Consider the following 14,447-nt stretch of genomic DNA (forward strand, 5'->3'; position numbering starts at 1 on the left):
TTTGGAAGCACTGCAAACCACTAATGAGGATATAAAAACAGCACTACTTAACCTGAGAGATATTCAAAACCTTTGGCGAATAATATAATAACATTCATCTTGAAAAAATGCAGCTAATAGAGTATCATAGAAACAGTCCAAAACACAGAGTTGTCGCAAAACCCAGAGACCCAGGAATGGCTGAAATAGACTATGGGGTTAGAGTGCGTAGCAAATTATACATACGTTTGTGACATGATATAGCTGTAAAAAAAGGCCATTATAAAATTGGAGTAGGTACACAGAAGTCTCACATCACAGAATAAGGAGGTGAAAAATCTTTGAGACCCATCTGGAAAATTACATTCAGTACTGAGCACCTCATTTCTACTTGAGCTGTGTGAATAACTGATTTTTTTGGTTTGCTGGCACTTCCAGAAAGTTTTAAAAAAAATGTTTTGGCCAACCTTAAAATGAAAATTTTTCAAAATGTACACATATCAAAAAGTCGGGGGAAAAAAATCACTTTAGGTCAAACAAAATGATTGAAACATTTCATTTCCATTTTGAGCCTTTTCATATAAAATTGAAGGACATTTCAAAACCAAATCAATTAAAATTGAACAAACAAAAGGTTTTGTTTAAAAAATGTTGAAACATTTTGATTTTTTTCAGAAGTTTTAAAATATTTATTTTGACCAAAACAATGCAGCAAATTCAACATGAAATTGAGAAATGTTTGTCAACCCGAATCTGCATTTATTTATATATTTATTTATTTATTGTGCCCCCCCTCCAAAAAAAAAAGTTTAAAAATTTTGCCTAGCACTGATTATCACTAATATAGTAATAATTTGGGGAGTTCTGAAAAGAGCAGAAAAAATAAGGGAAATGTTTATGAGGAAAGATTGAAAGAGCTAGTGCTGGTGTAAGAGACCACGAGCATGATCAGTCTAAGTATTTGAAGGAAGGATGTAAATTATTAGTGCAATTCATAGTGTATTATTAGGGATAATGGGATGTAGCCCTTGAGAATGTGCTGTAGGGAACAGTACTGCATGCGCAGGGAGAAGGACTAGTGGTTCCTAGTAGAGCCTACTATGGCCTTCATAGGTTTTTATTTTCTAAGTTCCTTCCTCAAACTGCATCTGTTTCAGCTGGAATCCCACAGCTGATGTACACTCCGGTGCTACCCAATGCCAATACCAAGCTCAGTGGCTAGACCAGGAGAGGAATTGTTGTTCATATTTTACTGGGTCTCACTAAGCTTTTCACATCTAACTGTATATACAAAAAAAATTTAAATACAACGAATGTGTATGCAGTTTTAAGGTGAGGAATTTAAATGCTCAAAAGTCAGCTAACACTGAAGGCAAATTTACACATGCTACCTTATCTCAGTGACCATTTGTGTATCGATGTGATACAGAGCCCAAGTCTTGGCTCTGCTCTAGATGCACAGATGCCAAAAAGCCCTCTTCCCACTCCTTTTGATTTTACATGTCATGTCATTTTGTTATAAGTGTAAGTTAGATTGTGAGATGTTTGGGGCAGGGAACTTGTCTTTGTTTGTCTGAAAAGCACAGATTGTATGAGGCTATGTGAGGGCACAGGAGGCAGAAGCAGTTTCAGTTCCTCCTTTTTTTCTCCTTGCAGGAGTTTTAGCCTGGATCACTGTGAACTTTCTGACAGGTAATTAACTGTTTGACTCACTGTTAGGCCTGAACTGGGTCCCTCCCATAGAAGGGAAGGAGTTTGGAGTTGGCTACCCTGTCTGTGCCCCTTCGCCTTGCTTGGCTTACTCTCCCTCTCCTCTCCACTGTGGCAGCAGAATGGGGGAAGAAAACAGGAGAAACTAGAAGAAAGAGCCTCTGCCCTGGCTGAGGGAAAATGGTAGTGGCCAGATCAGTTCTCAGAATTTGCAAGAGCTGGAAGTATTTACCTTCTATACCTTGCCAAGAATCAGCTACAGATTGGGGGGAATTTATGCTCTCCTAGAGTCTGCTAGAGATGGGGGAGAGGATTTTACCCACATACAATTTTTGGCTGTGTAGGGATTTTCCCCCCCTTCCTCTCCATGGAACTGAAGTTGAAATCAGGAGGGAAGTTCTCTCGTCCCTGCCCTGGGTCTGCCAGCCCCATGATAATGAGTTGGGGGAAGGGGGTCATCCTTTCAGTCCCTGTGTTTCTGCCTGACACCACCCCAGCATGTTACGGAGACTAGCTTCACATAATGTGAAGCTAATCTTCATCTGGCTATGGACCCCTCAGGCCAAATCAGCCCCCATATGAGTCTGTGATGCATTGATGGCTGTAAAGACTTACGGGCAGTCTCTGTGTTAAGAGTGGCTATTCTGAGCATGATATTGTCTGCAGGGCAGTTGTACGGACAGAACCAGACGACAGTTGGGACACTGGACCTGGGAGGAGCCTCAACCCAGATCACGTTCCTGCCACGGTCTGAGGTGAGGAGTAGACACAAGCATGTGTGCTAGAGTTGCCATAACCATGGGTAATGGTGCCCAGGCACCCACATGCTCTGAGGACTCACTTTTTCAGCACAGGCACCTGCATGCCATCTGTGAAGGTCAGTCTGCTTTCGTTCCCTTTAATACTGACAATGAAATTCAAATGACTGTGCTTGTAAACAAAAGATCCTGTTTAAAGAGAAAAGAAAAATGGTTATAAACCAAAGAAAAGCAGCTTGTGTTGTCTAGGCCCAGGCTGGAAAGGCCTCGCTAACATGGGTTAGACTTCGTATGTTACAAAAGGAAAAGGTTCCCAGGGATGTTTCTTGTATGTTAGAAGGAATTCTGAGTGGTGTTAGTGTAGCCCTTATAGTCCAGTATTAACAGGCTGGAAGAGAATCTTCCCTAATAATCTGTCCCCTTTGCTCAAGGAGTGAAGAGAAAGCACTGAGACAGGGACAGGTTGGGGGAGGTGGGATCACACTTGGGGAGAATGTGCAGAAGAGTCTGTGTCTATAGAGCACAGTCTCCTTCAAAGCCTGCAATGGAACCCAAGATCCCTGAGTTTGACCATTTCTGTACGGTCAGCAAATACCTATGAAACTCACTGTCAAAGTGTGTGTCTCATCCTCCTCTAGGGACCAAGGACGACAACTTACTATTGCCATTATTTATGCTATTAGCTGAAATGGCAGAGGGTCTGTGTGGTGAATCTGCAGGTTCCAAGCCTGCTGATGACTCATGGAAGTGTCAGTATGATGGTACATGATGCAATTTCTGGTTTGGGGGTTTTGTTCCCCCCCCCCCCCGTTGGCTTTTTTAAGAGCAAAGAAATTACACACACAAAAACAACATTGAAAAAAGATTATTAAGGTTGCAAAGTTAAGTGCTAAAAAAAATGCCAGAATTTAGACCCCTTGTGCATCTTTAATTTGATTTTATGATCACATTATTTTTTCAAGAGAACCCATGCCTCATTCAGTTTTTGAGTGCTTGACTTTGCAACCTTGATAATGTTCTTTTAATTTAGATTTTGTTTGTGTAATTAATGACTCTTACAAATAATAATGTGCACACACAAGGGGCAGAATTAAGGCTGCATCGGCTTTACTAATTTTGAGGGCTGGACAGGTGAAGCATTATGGGTGCTACCACAATACCAAAAGTATGAGTTATTTGTCATGGAGGATGGATAACTCCATGTAGCCACATTGGATGAGTACAGTAAATTATCTCGATGCCTATGTGAAAATTAGCAATGATATTATCACTAGGTTTTGTGGGGTTTTTTTTTATTTTTGGGGTTTTTGATCGAGTAATAGGGACTGAAAGATAAACTTTACTTAATTTTTAGGAAACCTTGGAGCAAACCCCTGTGGATTTTGTCACCTCATTTGAAATGTTCAATAGCACTTACAAGCTCTACACGCACAGGTGAGGAGCAAGAAGCTGCCACTTCCACTAGAAAACCAGTCCTCTCGCAGCCTGAGATCCAGCCTAGGATGTACCATGTTGTCCCATAGTGAGTTGTTGAGCCCTGATCTTCCAACTAGATTACCTGCTTGAAAACCGTAACATTAATTGAGCCTGGAAGGATGCAGAACCAACATGAATATCAGTGAAAGGGGAAATCACAGTTTGTACCTCGAACAAGTTTTACGGGTAATCATTTTGAGGGAGGAGAAGCTCTGGTACATGGAGAGGTTAAATCAAACACTTTGGGCCACTTTGGAAAGGGGGACAATGTAATTCAGCTATCAAGACACAACCTGGTCAAAGGACTGGAAATGGGATACAGGACCTCTCGCATCCCAAGCCACCAGTTCCAGAAAGGCTTGGCTTATTAGTCACTGAGAAGCTCATTGTGTAAAAGTGATGTCTTTTGATCACCCAGAGGTGAATGGTGCTTCCTTCCCACCAGCCCCTTACAGTCGCAGCTGGGGTCCATGGCCCCTCGCTACACAGTATCATGTCCCTCTCTTATTCCGCTCCTCTCAAAGTTAGATAGCCCAGTCTTCTCGATCTTGCCTTTGCATAGAAGAGTGCCCAGGCTTCCTAGCACTTATGTCACCCACTTCTGAAATTATTTCCTTTCTGAGATAAGGTGAATCGAACTGAGCCCAGGTCAGGGCGTACCACTGAATGATATAACAACATTTGATTATTTTAAGAATGATTTTCTAACCTACACCTTGGGTATCCAAGCAGTTTGTTTGCTTTTTTTTGCCCACTGTTGCCATTGAGCAGGGGTGTTTATTGAGCTGTCAAAGGTGATGCCCAATCAGTTTTCCGGAGTAATTTACAGTTAATTTAAAACTCAGCCAAGTGTGAATAGTTAGTGATTTCAGTCGAGTCCTAGTGCACAAGAGACCATTATCACAATTAGAAACTTGGTTAGTCGTCTTAGCAGATGTAATGAGTTCTGTGGTGTTCTGTGGTGTCAGATGCCCCAAGAACTGGTCCTGGAGTCTCTTTTTCTCTCTGGCCTGTATCAGTTGCCTGTGGTCATTTTTCCTATTGTTTTACATTCCTTGTATCTTTACCCAAAGGATTTCTCCACTGCCCTCTTGCTCATCACATCATATCTTGCGGGCATCATAGATAATCTTGCCCAGTTTCTGTTAGATCATCATCTCCATCACTGTGTATAACTTTTGGGTCATCTTGCTTATTTCCCGTTCTCACTGTATTTGTTTGTAGAGATGCACATGCGTTTATGCTCCTTTTTACTCCGTTCTTCTGGTGCAGCAAGTCCCTGTCTTCTTTCTGATGCTTTTTATTTTAAATCTCAGAAATTCACACCAGATTTTTTGAGTCGCCCAAAAGCTTCCTATTCTTCTCTACCCACTTCCTGCCTAGTTTTAGATTTGCACCCCATGTGTGTGCTTTGTAACACCTTGTTTTTGCATTAGTCCGTTGGCACTTAGTTTCCCTCTGCCAGGAGAAGAATTCCATCTAAGATGTAGTGGGGGTAGGGTAGGAGGCACAGAAAGGGAATCTGGTTTGTGCATGCCAAAGAGCTAGAGCTGGCTGTGTGTGAGGCATGTCAGATGAGCCAGGGCAAAACTGCAATATTTTGTTTTGGGTTTTTTTTCAGCTATTTGGGCTTTGGACTGAAAGCTGCCAGACTAGCAACACTTGGAGCCCTGGAAATGAAAGGTACAGTCAGTTAAAATAGCCATGTTAGATACTTAGAGGTGAGTGAAGTTAATCTTGTGCCAGCTGCCCCTTTCCCGTGTCTCCCATCCTGTATCTTACACTTTTCTCCATTTCCCTGGCAGTGATCTGCCCAGAAAGTGAGAATAATATTTATTTCCCACTAACAGGTGAGAAGCCAAGCTCTGCTGCAGCTTGCAGGACCAAGGAGGGAGCGTATTCCAGAGTTCAGACTATTCCCCAATTCAGAATCAGTTTATGCAGCATTTAACTTTTTAACCAAATCTTAATTTCCCCATGGACAAACTATAAGGCACCTTGGGTTTTTCTCTCCTTCCTCTGGTTGGGGGCGGGAGGGGGCTTTGGGAGGTTGCAGCCCTTTCTGACTTTCCTCTGGCTTCCTTGCAGTGGTGGATGGACAAATGTTCCGAAGTTCTTGTTTACCGAAGCGACTGGAGGCAGAGTGGCACTTTGGGGGAATGAGATATCAATATGGTGGCAACAGAGAAGGTATATTAAGGAGATTTTGTTTCTAGCAGAAGGTAATTTGGGTACCTTCCTTTTGTGGGATAAGCCTCAGACCCTAGAAAGAGTGTTTTTGGTCAACACCCTTTCTGTGATCCTGTTCTTTATGAGGATGTTGGTCAGTGCTCAGGGATATGGTCACAGAGCCAATCACAAGTCCCTTGACATGGAAATTGATACAGCACAGGAAAAATCTGAAGTGATCAGGCTCAGGGCAGCTGGCCCTGTAGAAATTGCCATTTCTCACTGCAAAATTCTGTAGCTCTCTGGTAGGCAGTTTTGGATCTACTCATCCCACTGAGGTAAAATTAGTGATTAATTTTGAGAGCTCATGGGAAGGGTGAGGTCGCAAGGCTGGAGAAGGGCAAATATCGTACCTATCTTTGAAAAGGGAACAAAAAGGACCTGGGGAATTATAGACCTGTCACCCTAACATCAATACCTGGAAAGATACTAGGAAGAAATGATTACATAATTTATAAGCACCTAGGGGATAATAGAGTGATAAGTAATAGCCAACATGGATTTGTCAAGAACCAATTGTGCTAAATCAACTAATATTCTTCTTTGACAGGGTAACTGGCCCAATGCATAAGGGGGACATAGCAGATGTGATTTATTTTAGTAAAGCTTTTTACACCATCATACGTGAGATGATCATAAGCAAACTAGGGGAATGTGGTCTAGATGAAAGTACTATAGAGTGGGTGCATGACTGCTTGAAAATCTGTTGTCAGAATCATTATTGATGGATCATCAAACTGGGAGGTTGTATCTAATGGGGTCCTGCATGGTTCTGTTCTGGGTTGGATACTATTCAGTATTTTCATTAGTGACTTGGAGAGTCTGCTTATAAAATTTGAGGATGACACCAAACTGGGAGGGGTTGCAAGCACTTTGGAGGACAGGATTATAATTCAAAAGGACCTTGATAAATTGGAGAATTGGTCTGAAATCAACAAGATGAAATTCAACAAGGACAAGTGCAAAGTACAAACTTAGGAAGGAAAAATCAAATGCACAGTTACAAAATGGGGAATACCTGGTTAGGCAGTGGTCCTGCAGAAAAAGGATCTAAGGATTATAGTGGATCACAATGAGAGCTCTGCCTGCACTGAGAGAGCCCTGTATGTGCACTGTGCAGCCTAGTCTCTGAAGGATTCATATGCAGTTCTGCAAAAACTCATATGATGTAAATAGTACCAGGTGACACAGTTGGACCTGGGTCCTGGCTGAGTCCAAGCATGATGCTGGAGTAGAGAAAGAACATAAGAATCGTCATACTGGGCCAGACCAATGGTCCATATAGCTCAGTGTCCTGTCTTCCAATAGTGGCCAGTGCCAGGGGCTTCAGAGAGAATGAACAGAACAGGCAATCATCAAGTGATCCATCCATCCCGTTGCTCATTCCCAGCTTCTGGCAAACAGCTAAGATCACCCAGAGCATGGTGTTGCATCCCTTCCCATCCTGGCTAATAGCCATTGATGGACCTATCCTCCATGAACTTATCTAGTTCTTTTTTGAAACCTGTTATAGTTTTGGCCTCACATTCCCTAGCAAAGAGTTCCACAGGTTGACCAAGCATTGTGTGAAGAAATACTTCTTTTTGTTTGTTTTAAACCTGATGCCTGTTAATTTCATTTGGTGACCCCTAGTTCATGTGTTATGTGAAGGAATAAATAACACTTTCCTATTCATTTTCTCCACAGCTGTCAAGATTTTGTAGACCTCCATCATATCGCCCCCCCCCCTTAGTCATCTCTTTTCTAAGAAGAACAGGCCCAGTCTTTTTAATTTCTCCTCATATGGAAGCTGTTCCATGCCCTTAATCATTTTTGCTGCCCTTCTCTATACCTTTTCCAATTCCAGTATATCTTTTTTGAGATGGGGCAACCAGATCTGCACGCGGTATTCAAGATGTGGGCGATCATGGATTTATATAGAAGCATTATGATATTTTCTGTCTTGTTATCTATCCCTTTTTTAATGCCGCTGCACATTGAGCAGATGTTTTCAGAGAAGTATCCACAATGACTCCACGCTCTCTCTCTTGAGTGGTAACAGCTAATTTAGACTTCATTTCGTATGGTATAGTTGGGATTATGTTTTCCAGTGTGCATTACTTTGCATTTATCAACATTGAATTTCTTCTGCCATATTGTTGCCCAGTCGCACAGTTTTGTGAGACCCCTTTGTAACTCTTCGCAGTCTGCTTTGGACTTAACTTTCTTGAGTAATTTTGTATTGTCTGCAAATTTTGCACCTCACTGTTTATCCCTTTTCCCAGATTTTTTATGAATATATTGAATAGTACTGGTCACAGTACAGACCCCTGGGGGACACCACTATTTCTCTCTCTCTTCTGAAAACTGACTGTTTATTCCTACCCTGTTTCCTATCGTTTACCCATTTCCTGATCCATGAGAGGACCTTCCCTCTTATCCCAATACAGCTTATTTTACTTCAGAGCCTTTGGTGAGGGACCTTGTCAAAGGCTTTCTGAAACTCTAAGTATATATTTAGTGTACTAAGGAGGAGGGTTGCTGAGATATTATGGAAGAGAACTTTCTCTTGCGTTTGGATGTCTAAACTTCTCTTCACACACTCTCCTTCCCTCTCACCCTTTGCTGAATTTCTCTCCCTTTCTTATTTCTCCTTTGGACTCTGCTTTCTATTTTGCTTTCCCATCAAATTGTCAGTGGTTCCTCTATCTCCTGATCTGTCTCTGTGGGTTCATTTTTGTGTGTGTTTGTCCTGGCAGGGGAAACAGGATTTGAGCCTTGCTATTCAGAAGTGGTGAAGGTTGTACAAGGGAAATTGCACCAGCCAGATGAGATTCGCAGACGCTCCTTCTATGCCTTCTCCTATTATTATGATCGAGCTGTTGACACCGACCTGATAGGTAAATCAGCCTGTGATAGAGAGCTCTTGTGTGATGATGTGCATGTTCATTAACTAGGAGAGGGAAACTGAAGCAATGAGGTTACTTGGCGTTAGGGGTGGAAAGAACAGGCTGTGGGGAAGATGGCAAGTGGCTTTGATGGAAGATAGGAAGAAACACACCCAGGGAACAAACATGGAGCTGAGTCCCCCAACACAGTTTGTCTTGGAGTACCTTTCCAAGACCTGAAGAGCAGCTCTGTGTAGCTCGAAAGCTTCTCTCAGTCTCCAACAGAAGTTGGTCCACTAAAAGATGTTGCCTCACGCACCTTGTCTCTCTAATATCCTGAGACTGACACGTCTACAACTGGACTGCATACAGCATTCAGTAGATAACGACTTTCACTTTCTTGTGTTCTACCCTCTGCAGCTCTGTGTATTCTGTGCTGCAGAATCTATCCTTTGCCTCAGAGTTTGCTCCTGAATCTAAGCTTTTGTTTAAAAAAAAAAAAAAAATGTCTTAGACCTGTGATGGTACTTTCTCATGTCTGTCTTTTCAGATTATGAAAAGGGAGGCGTTCTAGAAGTGAGGGATTTTGAAAGAAAAGCTAAAGAAGGTAAATATTGTGAAACATGAGAGGGATGGGAAAGGGAGACAATGGCAATATGTGCAATAATTATACACAGTACAGAACATGGGACTGATTTTAAAAATAAATACAAATCAGCTATGCCCAATTGCTCCTTCCATCTATCCCTTGCTGCCCTGTCATGTACCCTTTATTAGTTTACTCATTTCTTGTAATAGAGGAATTTGAAGATGGAAAGCATACTGGCCTTACAGTTCAGGAAGTATGTTTCATTCATAAGGATCATCGTGGTAGGAAGTGGATCTACTGTACTAAAATCAATAAGGACTCCTGGACTTCATGTCTGAACTTAGCAGAGTGATGACCCTTGTTAGTCCAGCATCCCATCTCTTTTGAACTCATTATATCTCAAGCAACCTGGACTCTCTTTGAATTCTGTTAAAATTTACCTGGAAGCCACTTCTTCTTTTCACCCTCCCATGAGTCGATCATCTAGTTTTCACATCCTATTATGAAAAAATATTTGAAGGGCCTGATTCATGTGTTTTCATCTGTTTATGAATCACCATCCTCAGACTTGAACTTGGTGTTTACAAAGCTAATGACAGTGCATTTTGAGTTGTCACATTGTTCATTGCTCTATCCATCATTGAATATGGTGTTCCTGATAGCACATTAGCCCAAAGAGTGAGATCTAAGACCTGCTGGCTGATCACCCCGATGTATGCTGTTCCGTAAGAATAAGGTGTTTCTGTGCCCACACACAGAATTTTTAACTAAAATGGGCTCTGATTGCCACTTTAATCCATCTATTAATTATCCATAATCCTTCCCAAATCACATTTGTGTCCAAGAGGCTAAATTACACAGTTTGGGGTAAAATTTTCAACCCCCCAAGTGAATTAGGAGCCTAGGTCCTTTTATTTTCAATTACACTTAAGCTCCTGAGTGACTTAGGTGCTTTTGAAAATGGTCTTTAAAATGTGTTCTTTAAAGAACAGCTGTGCAGACTATGATTCCCTGTACTTGGAAGCAAAGGGCTTGTGCTCAGCACCTGTGCCATGAGCTCTGATCATATGTGCTGTTTAGTTAAGTGTTCTACTAATGAATACCCTTCTGAGCTCTTTCTCTCTCTCTCTCTCTCTCTCTCTTCCCTCTAGTGTGTGATAACATGGACAGGTACACCTCCGCCAGCCCTTTCCTCTGTATGGATCTCAGTTACATCACTGCCTTACTAAAAGAAGGCTTTGGATTTGGGGATAACACACTCTTACAGGTGAGAGAAGCATTGCAAGGACCTAGTGCTGGCTTTCCTGTATCTTGAGTGAAGAAGATGCATTAACATTCTGGCTCATGGAGTCTCACCTCTTCCTTCTACATACACACTGGTGGGATGAGACAGACTGCATTTCACAGATTCACTGCTTTGGCAAGGGATTGAATATAGCCACTGGCCTGTTGGTTATGGTGACCTAGAATTAAACAATAGAAACTTCCAGAAGTTTGTCATCTCCTGGTGATCTTCTCAACTCAAACTTGACACAAAATTTAGATTTTGTTTAAAATAATACAAGAAGTTTTCAAAACCTAAAATTAGAACCAATTTCCTGGTTTTATATTCAGTGTAAATAGATATGAACAAAAACTTTCCTCTGCTGTGTGTGCAACCCCAACATGGAAGCTCTGAGGACTCGACAGCATCAGTGGTGAAAATAAAATTAGACTAGAGAAATTCTCCCACTTTGAATTAACTCGGGTGCTGCTAGTCCCATAGCGAAGAGAATGTATCTGATGTACATATGAGCCAAAGGCTCTTGGCTTTTCTCTGCTCTGGACTCTTAAAGTTCCTGTAGCTGTGCCTGCCTTTTACATGTCCTTAGGCATTTGCACCGAGACACTTGGCAGCTGCTCTTCCCTCCTAAGTAGCACAATACACCTTGCAGTTTCCCAGCCTTCTTCTACCACCTAACAAACTCCCAGAGCAAATGCCCATTTGCAGAGCCCCTCCTGACCTTCCTTCCACCATCTAAACTGGATGTGCAGGCCAAGCTGACTTTCTTATTTTTGAACAGTTACTTCCGTCTCTCCTGCCCACGTGTGCATTCAAACTCTTCCCAACTCCCTACCTTCCAGTTCTCAGCCGCACCCTGGATGCTGCTATCTGACATTTGTACATAGGGCTGTAGGTGCGTGTGGCACTGTGCAAAGAATAATTACTGCCCCCCAAACCTTTCCAGTACAGATGAGAGGAAAGGTCGTGCTGGAGAGAGGGGTGACAGTGAGTAAGAATAAAATTTACCTCTAAATAAAGTGATGAGGCTGCTTGTTTCATAGTGGACACGGTTTTTATTTAGGTTGGTGTAGGAGGGAGGGTTCAGGTGGAAGAAATGTAAGAAAAGGTGGCTGTAGAGGGATGTGAAAGAGGAGGAGGGGAGGGTGCATGGGGAACAGGATCAAGGAAGCTGTTCTAAGAAGAGGGAACAGCATGGGAGAAGGCACAGAGGTATTTGTGGAAAAAGGATTCAGAGGGTGAGAAGGGAAGTAGATGTGCACACTGAATGGATGTGAAAGAGAAGCAGGAGATGAGATGTGCACAGAGCCTTGACTGAAACAAGATTGGATTTGATATGGAAGGAAATTGAAGGTTTGGGGTGAGATAGTGTTGGACATGGACAGTAGCAGAAGCGGAAGAGAAATTTGGCAGCAGCAGGTTTACATTCTCACCAGCTGCTAACTCCTACCCAACCTTTTCCCTCCCCCGTGAAGCACTTGGTTCCTCCATCTAGGACATGTGACCCCAGCCCTCCTCATGATGTGCGGTTTCCGTGTGTATAATCACTTGAACCTAAGCGCTCTGAAGGTTAATCCAGCTCCTTAGAAAAGTCCAGATCAGGGGTCACTATTGTTCTTACCAATTATGAAACAGGAATTAAGAAAATATAAGAATTCCTGTATTTATCCCATTTTTTTTCTCTGTGGTCCAAGTTCTAACTGTGGAGGGAAGTTCTGTGGGCTTTATTCTTCACAGTGCCAATCTCTGCTTAGCTCTTCCCCTCATGTAGCTGGCTAGATCCCAGGTGGAGAACATTTAGCAACTTGTTGCTATGGGAGGATTTTAGGCAGGTCTGTGGGGAGGTAGTCTGAGGTTGGGGAGGATTTCCTACAGTGGAGAGCAGGATGAGACTGTTCACTTTGCTTCCTCAGTGTATTTACTCTTTTCCCCCAAATCACTTGTTTCTTAATTTCTTGTCTTCAGTATGATTATCAGGCCAGGGCCCAGTAGGGGCTACCATGGAGAATGCAGGATAGTGAGGAGTGGTATTGGGAAGTGCAGAGAGAGACAAAGTTAAAGAACTGAAAAGGATACTGGTCTGGATTGTACAGTGGGCTACAGATGAGTACAACACCTAATAGAAAGCAGGAATCTATGCTGCCCAAGCAGTCCCCATGCCACGTTGCAACTGGACTCAAAGGAGAGAGACTGTATTTGTGTTTTTTAAAAGCCATCTGATTCCATAACCAATATTCTTGGACACTAGCAGTTCAGGTTACTGCCTCCAGGCAATATCCATTGTGTTTTCCTTTGCAGAGTACTGAGTGAAGCTCTTTGAGGTTGCTGCCATTCTATGCATCTACTCATCAACTTGCTCTTTGTCTATGACAGGTTTCAGAGTAGCAACCATGTTAGTCTGTATCTGCAAAAAGAACAGGAGTACTTGTGGCACCTTAGAGACTAACAAATTTATTGGAGCATAAGCTTTTGAGGGCTGCTAAGTTTGTTAGTCTCTAAGGTGCCACAAGTAATCATGTTCTTTGTCTATGGTGGCAGCTGTATAAGTCTGGGAGAAATGCTGCAACTGACTGATTTCTTTTTGTTTCTTCATAGTTAACAAAGAAAGTGAACAACATAGAGACAAGCTGGGCCTTGGGTGCCACCTTTCACCTGCTGCAGTCTCTGGGGCTCTCCCACTGAGCCAGCACCCCCTACAGAACATTGGCCTTTCCAGAAGGAAGAGAGGGCAAGTTCAGATTTCCAACTGCATAGCTCAGCAGGAGTCAGTCCTTCAGCAAAACATGGATCAAAGCCATGGAATCAGTTCCCCAAGGACTAGGCAGTTCCCAGCTGCAATGAGAGCAGCCACACTGTGGTTTCTAAATAACTTAATTGCCGTAAGATCCAAAATCTGCCTCCTGAAAGCCAAAGAAGCTGATTGTGCTTATAAGCAGCCCAGACACAGGTTCAGTGAATGGATTCATAGATGCCCCATGTCACCAGCAGTTCAGAGTGCTTGTCATGCCCTGGCAAACTGCAGACCTTTGGCGGATGATGCTTGATCATTTTTACATGTAGAACTGAAGTTTGGCCCTGAGAATTTTAAAAAATATAAATATTCAAACATGATATCAACACATGCAGTCAACGCAGAGTGAAATCCCCAACATGTTGTAAACCTCAGTGTGTTAGCCCTTAGACTGCTCAATACTGAGGGCTTTTACCCTTTTAGGATTGGCCAGTTCCAAAGCAAGTGTTCTTGGGCAGGGATGAGGGTTTTAGCAGAAGGCAAGAAGGGGTTAGGGTGGCTGTCTTGGTCTGGAAGCCTGGGCCTCTCCCTCTCTGTTCTCCCCCTCTGACCAGTCTCATGCTAAGCAGTATTGAGTAAGGTAGAACCAGCATAGAACCAAAAATCAATTATCTGGTCAGAGGATGCTGGTTAAGGAGCTATGGTGAGACAAGAACAGATGGTTTCTCACTTACTTGAGGTGAAAGGGAGAGGAAAATGGAAGTGGAGGTAACTTGGTTCCTGTTCAAATTAGAATCAGACAGATCCTTCTTTCCCCCCCGCCTCC

At 42.7% G+C, this 14,447-nt stretch overlaps 1 protein-coding gene across 5 annotated transcripts in view; it reads left to right on the forward strand.

The window, feature by feature from the left end:
• ENTPD5 (ectonucleoside triphosphate diphosphohydrolase 5 (inactive)) overlaps positions 1 to 14,007 on the forward strand; it is a 37,732-nt gene extending 23,725 nt beyond the window's left edge. For 4 of the 5 annotated variants that reach the window (XM_039533809.1, XM_039533811.1, XM_039533813.1 and 1 more), the window contains 9 exons: positions 1,636 to 1,671; positions 2,356 to 2,444; positions 3,802 to 3,881; positions 5,545 to 5,606; positions 6,012 to 6,113; positions 8,891 to 9,031; positions 9,570 to 9,626; positions 10,760 to 10,875; positions 13,486 to 14,007. In XM_039533809.1, coding sequence (XP_039389743.1) covers positions 1,636 to 1,671; positions 2,356 to 2,444; positions 3,802 to 3,881; positions 5,545 to 5,606; positions 6,012 to 6,113; positions 8,891 to 9,031; positions 9,570 to 9,626; positions 10,760 to 10,875; positions 13,486 to 13,572 — 770 coding nt within the window. In that variant the 3' untranslated portion in view covers positions 13,573 to 14,007. The remainder of the gene's footprint in view (positions 1 to 1,635; positions 1,672 to 2,355; positions 2,445 to 3,801; positions 3,882 to 5,544; positions 5,607 to 6,011; positions 6,114 to 8,890; positions 9,032 to 9,569; positions 9,627 to 10,759; positions 10,876 to 13,485) is intronic. The other variant, XM_039533814.1, reaches the window with a different exon arrangement.
• The last annotated feature ends 440 nt before the right edge of the window (positions 14,008 to 14,447 follow it).

The sequence above is a fragment of the Mauremys reevesii genome, linkage group 4, assembly GCF_016161935.1.
Source record: "Mauremys reevesii isolate NIE-2019 linkage group 4, ASM1616193v1, whole genome shotgun sequence".
Lineage (NCBI taxonomy): Eukaryota > Metazoa > Chordata > Testudines > Geoemydidae > Mauremys > Mauremys reevesii.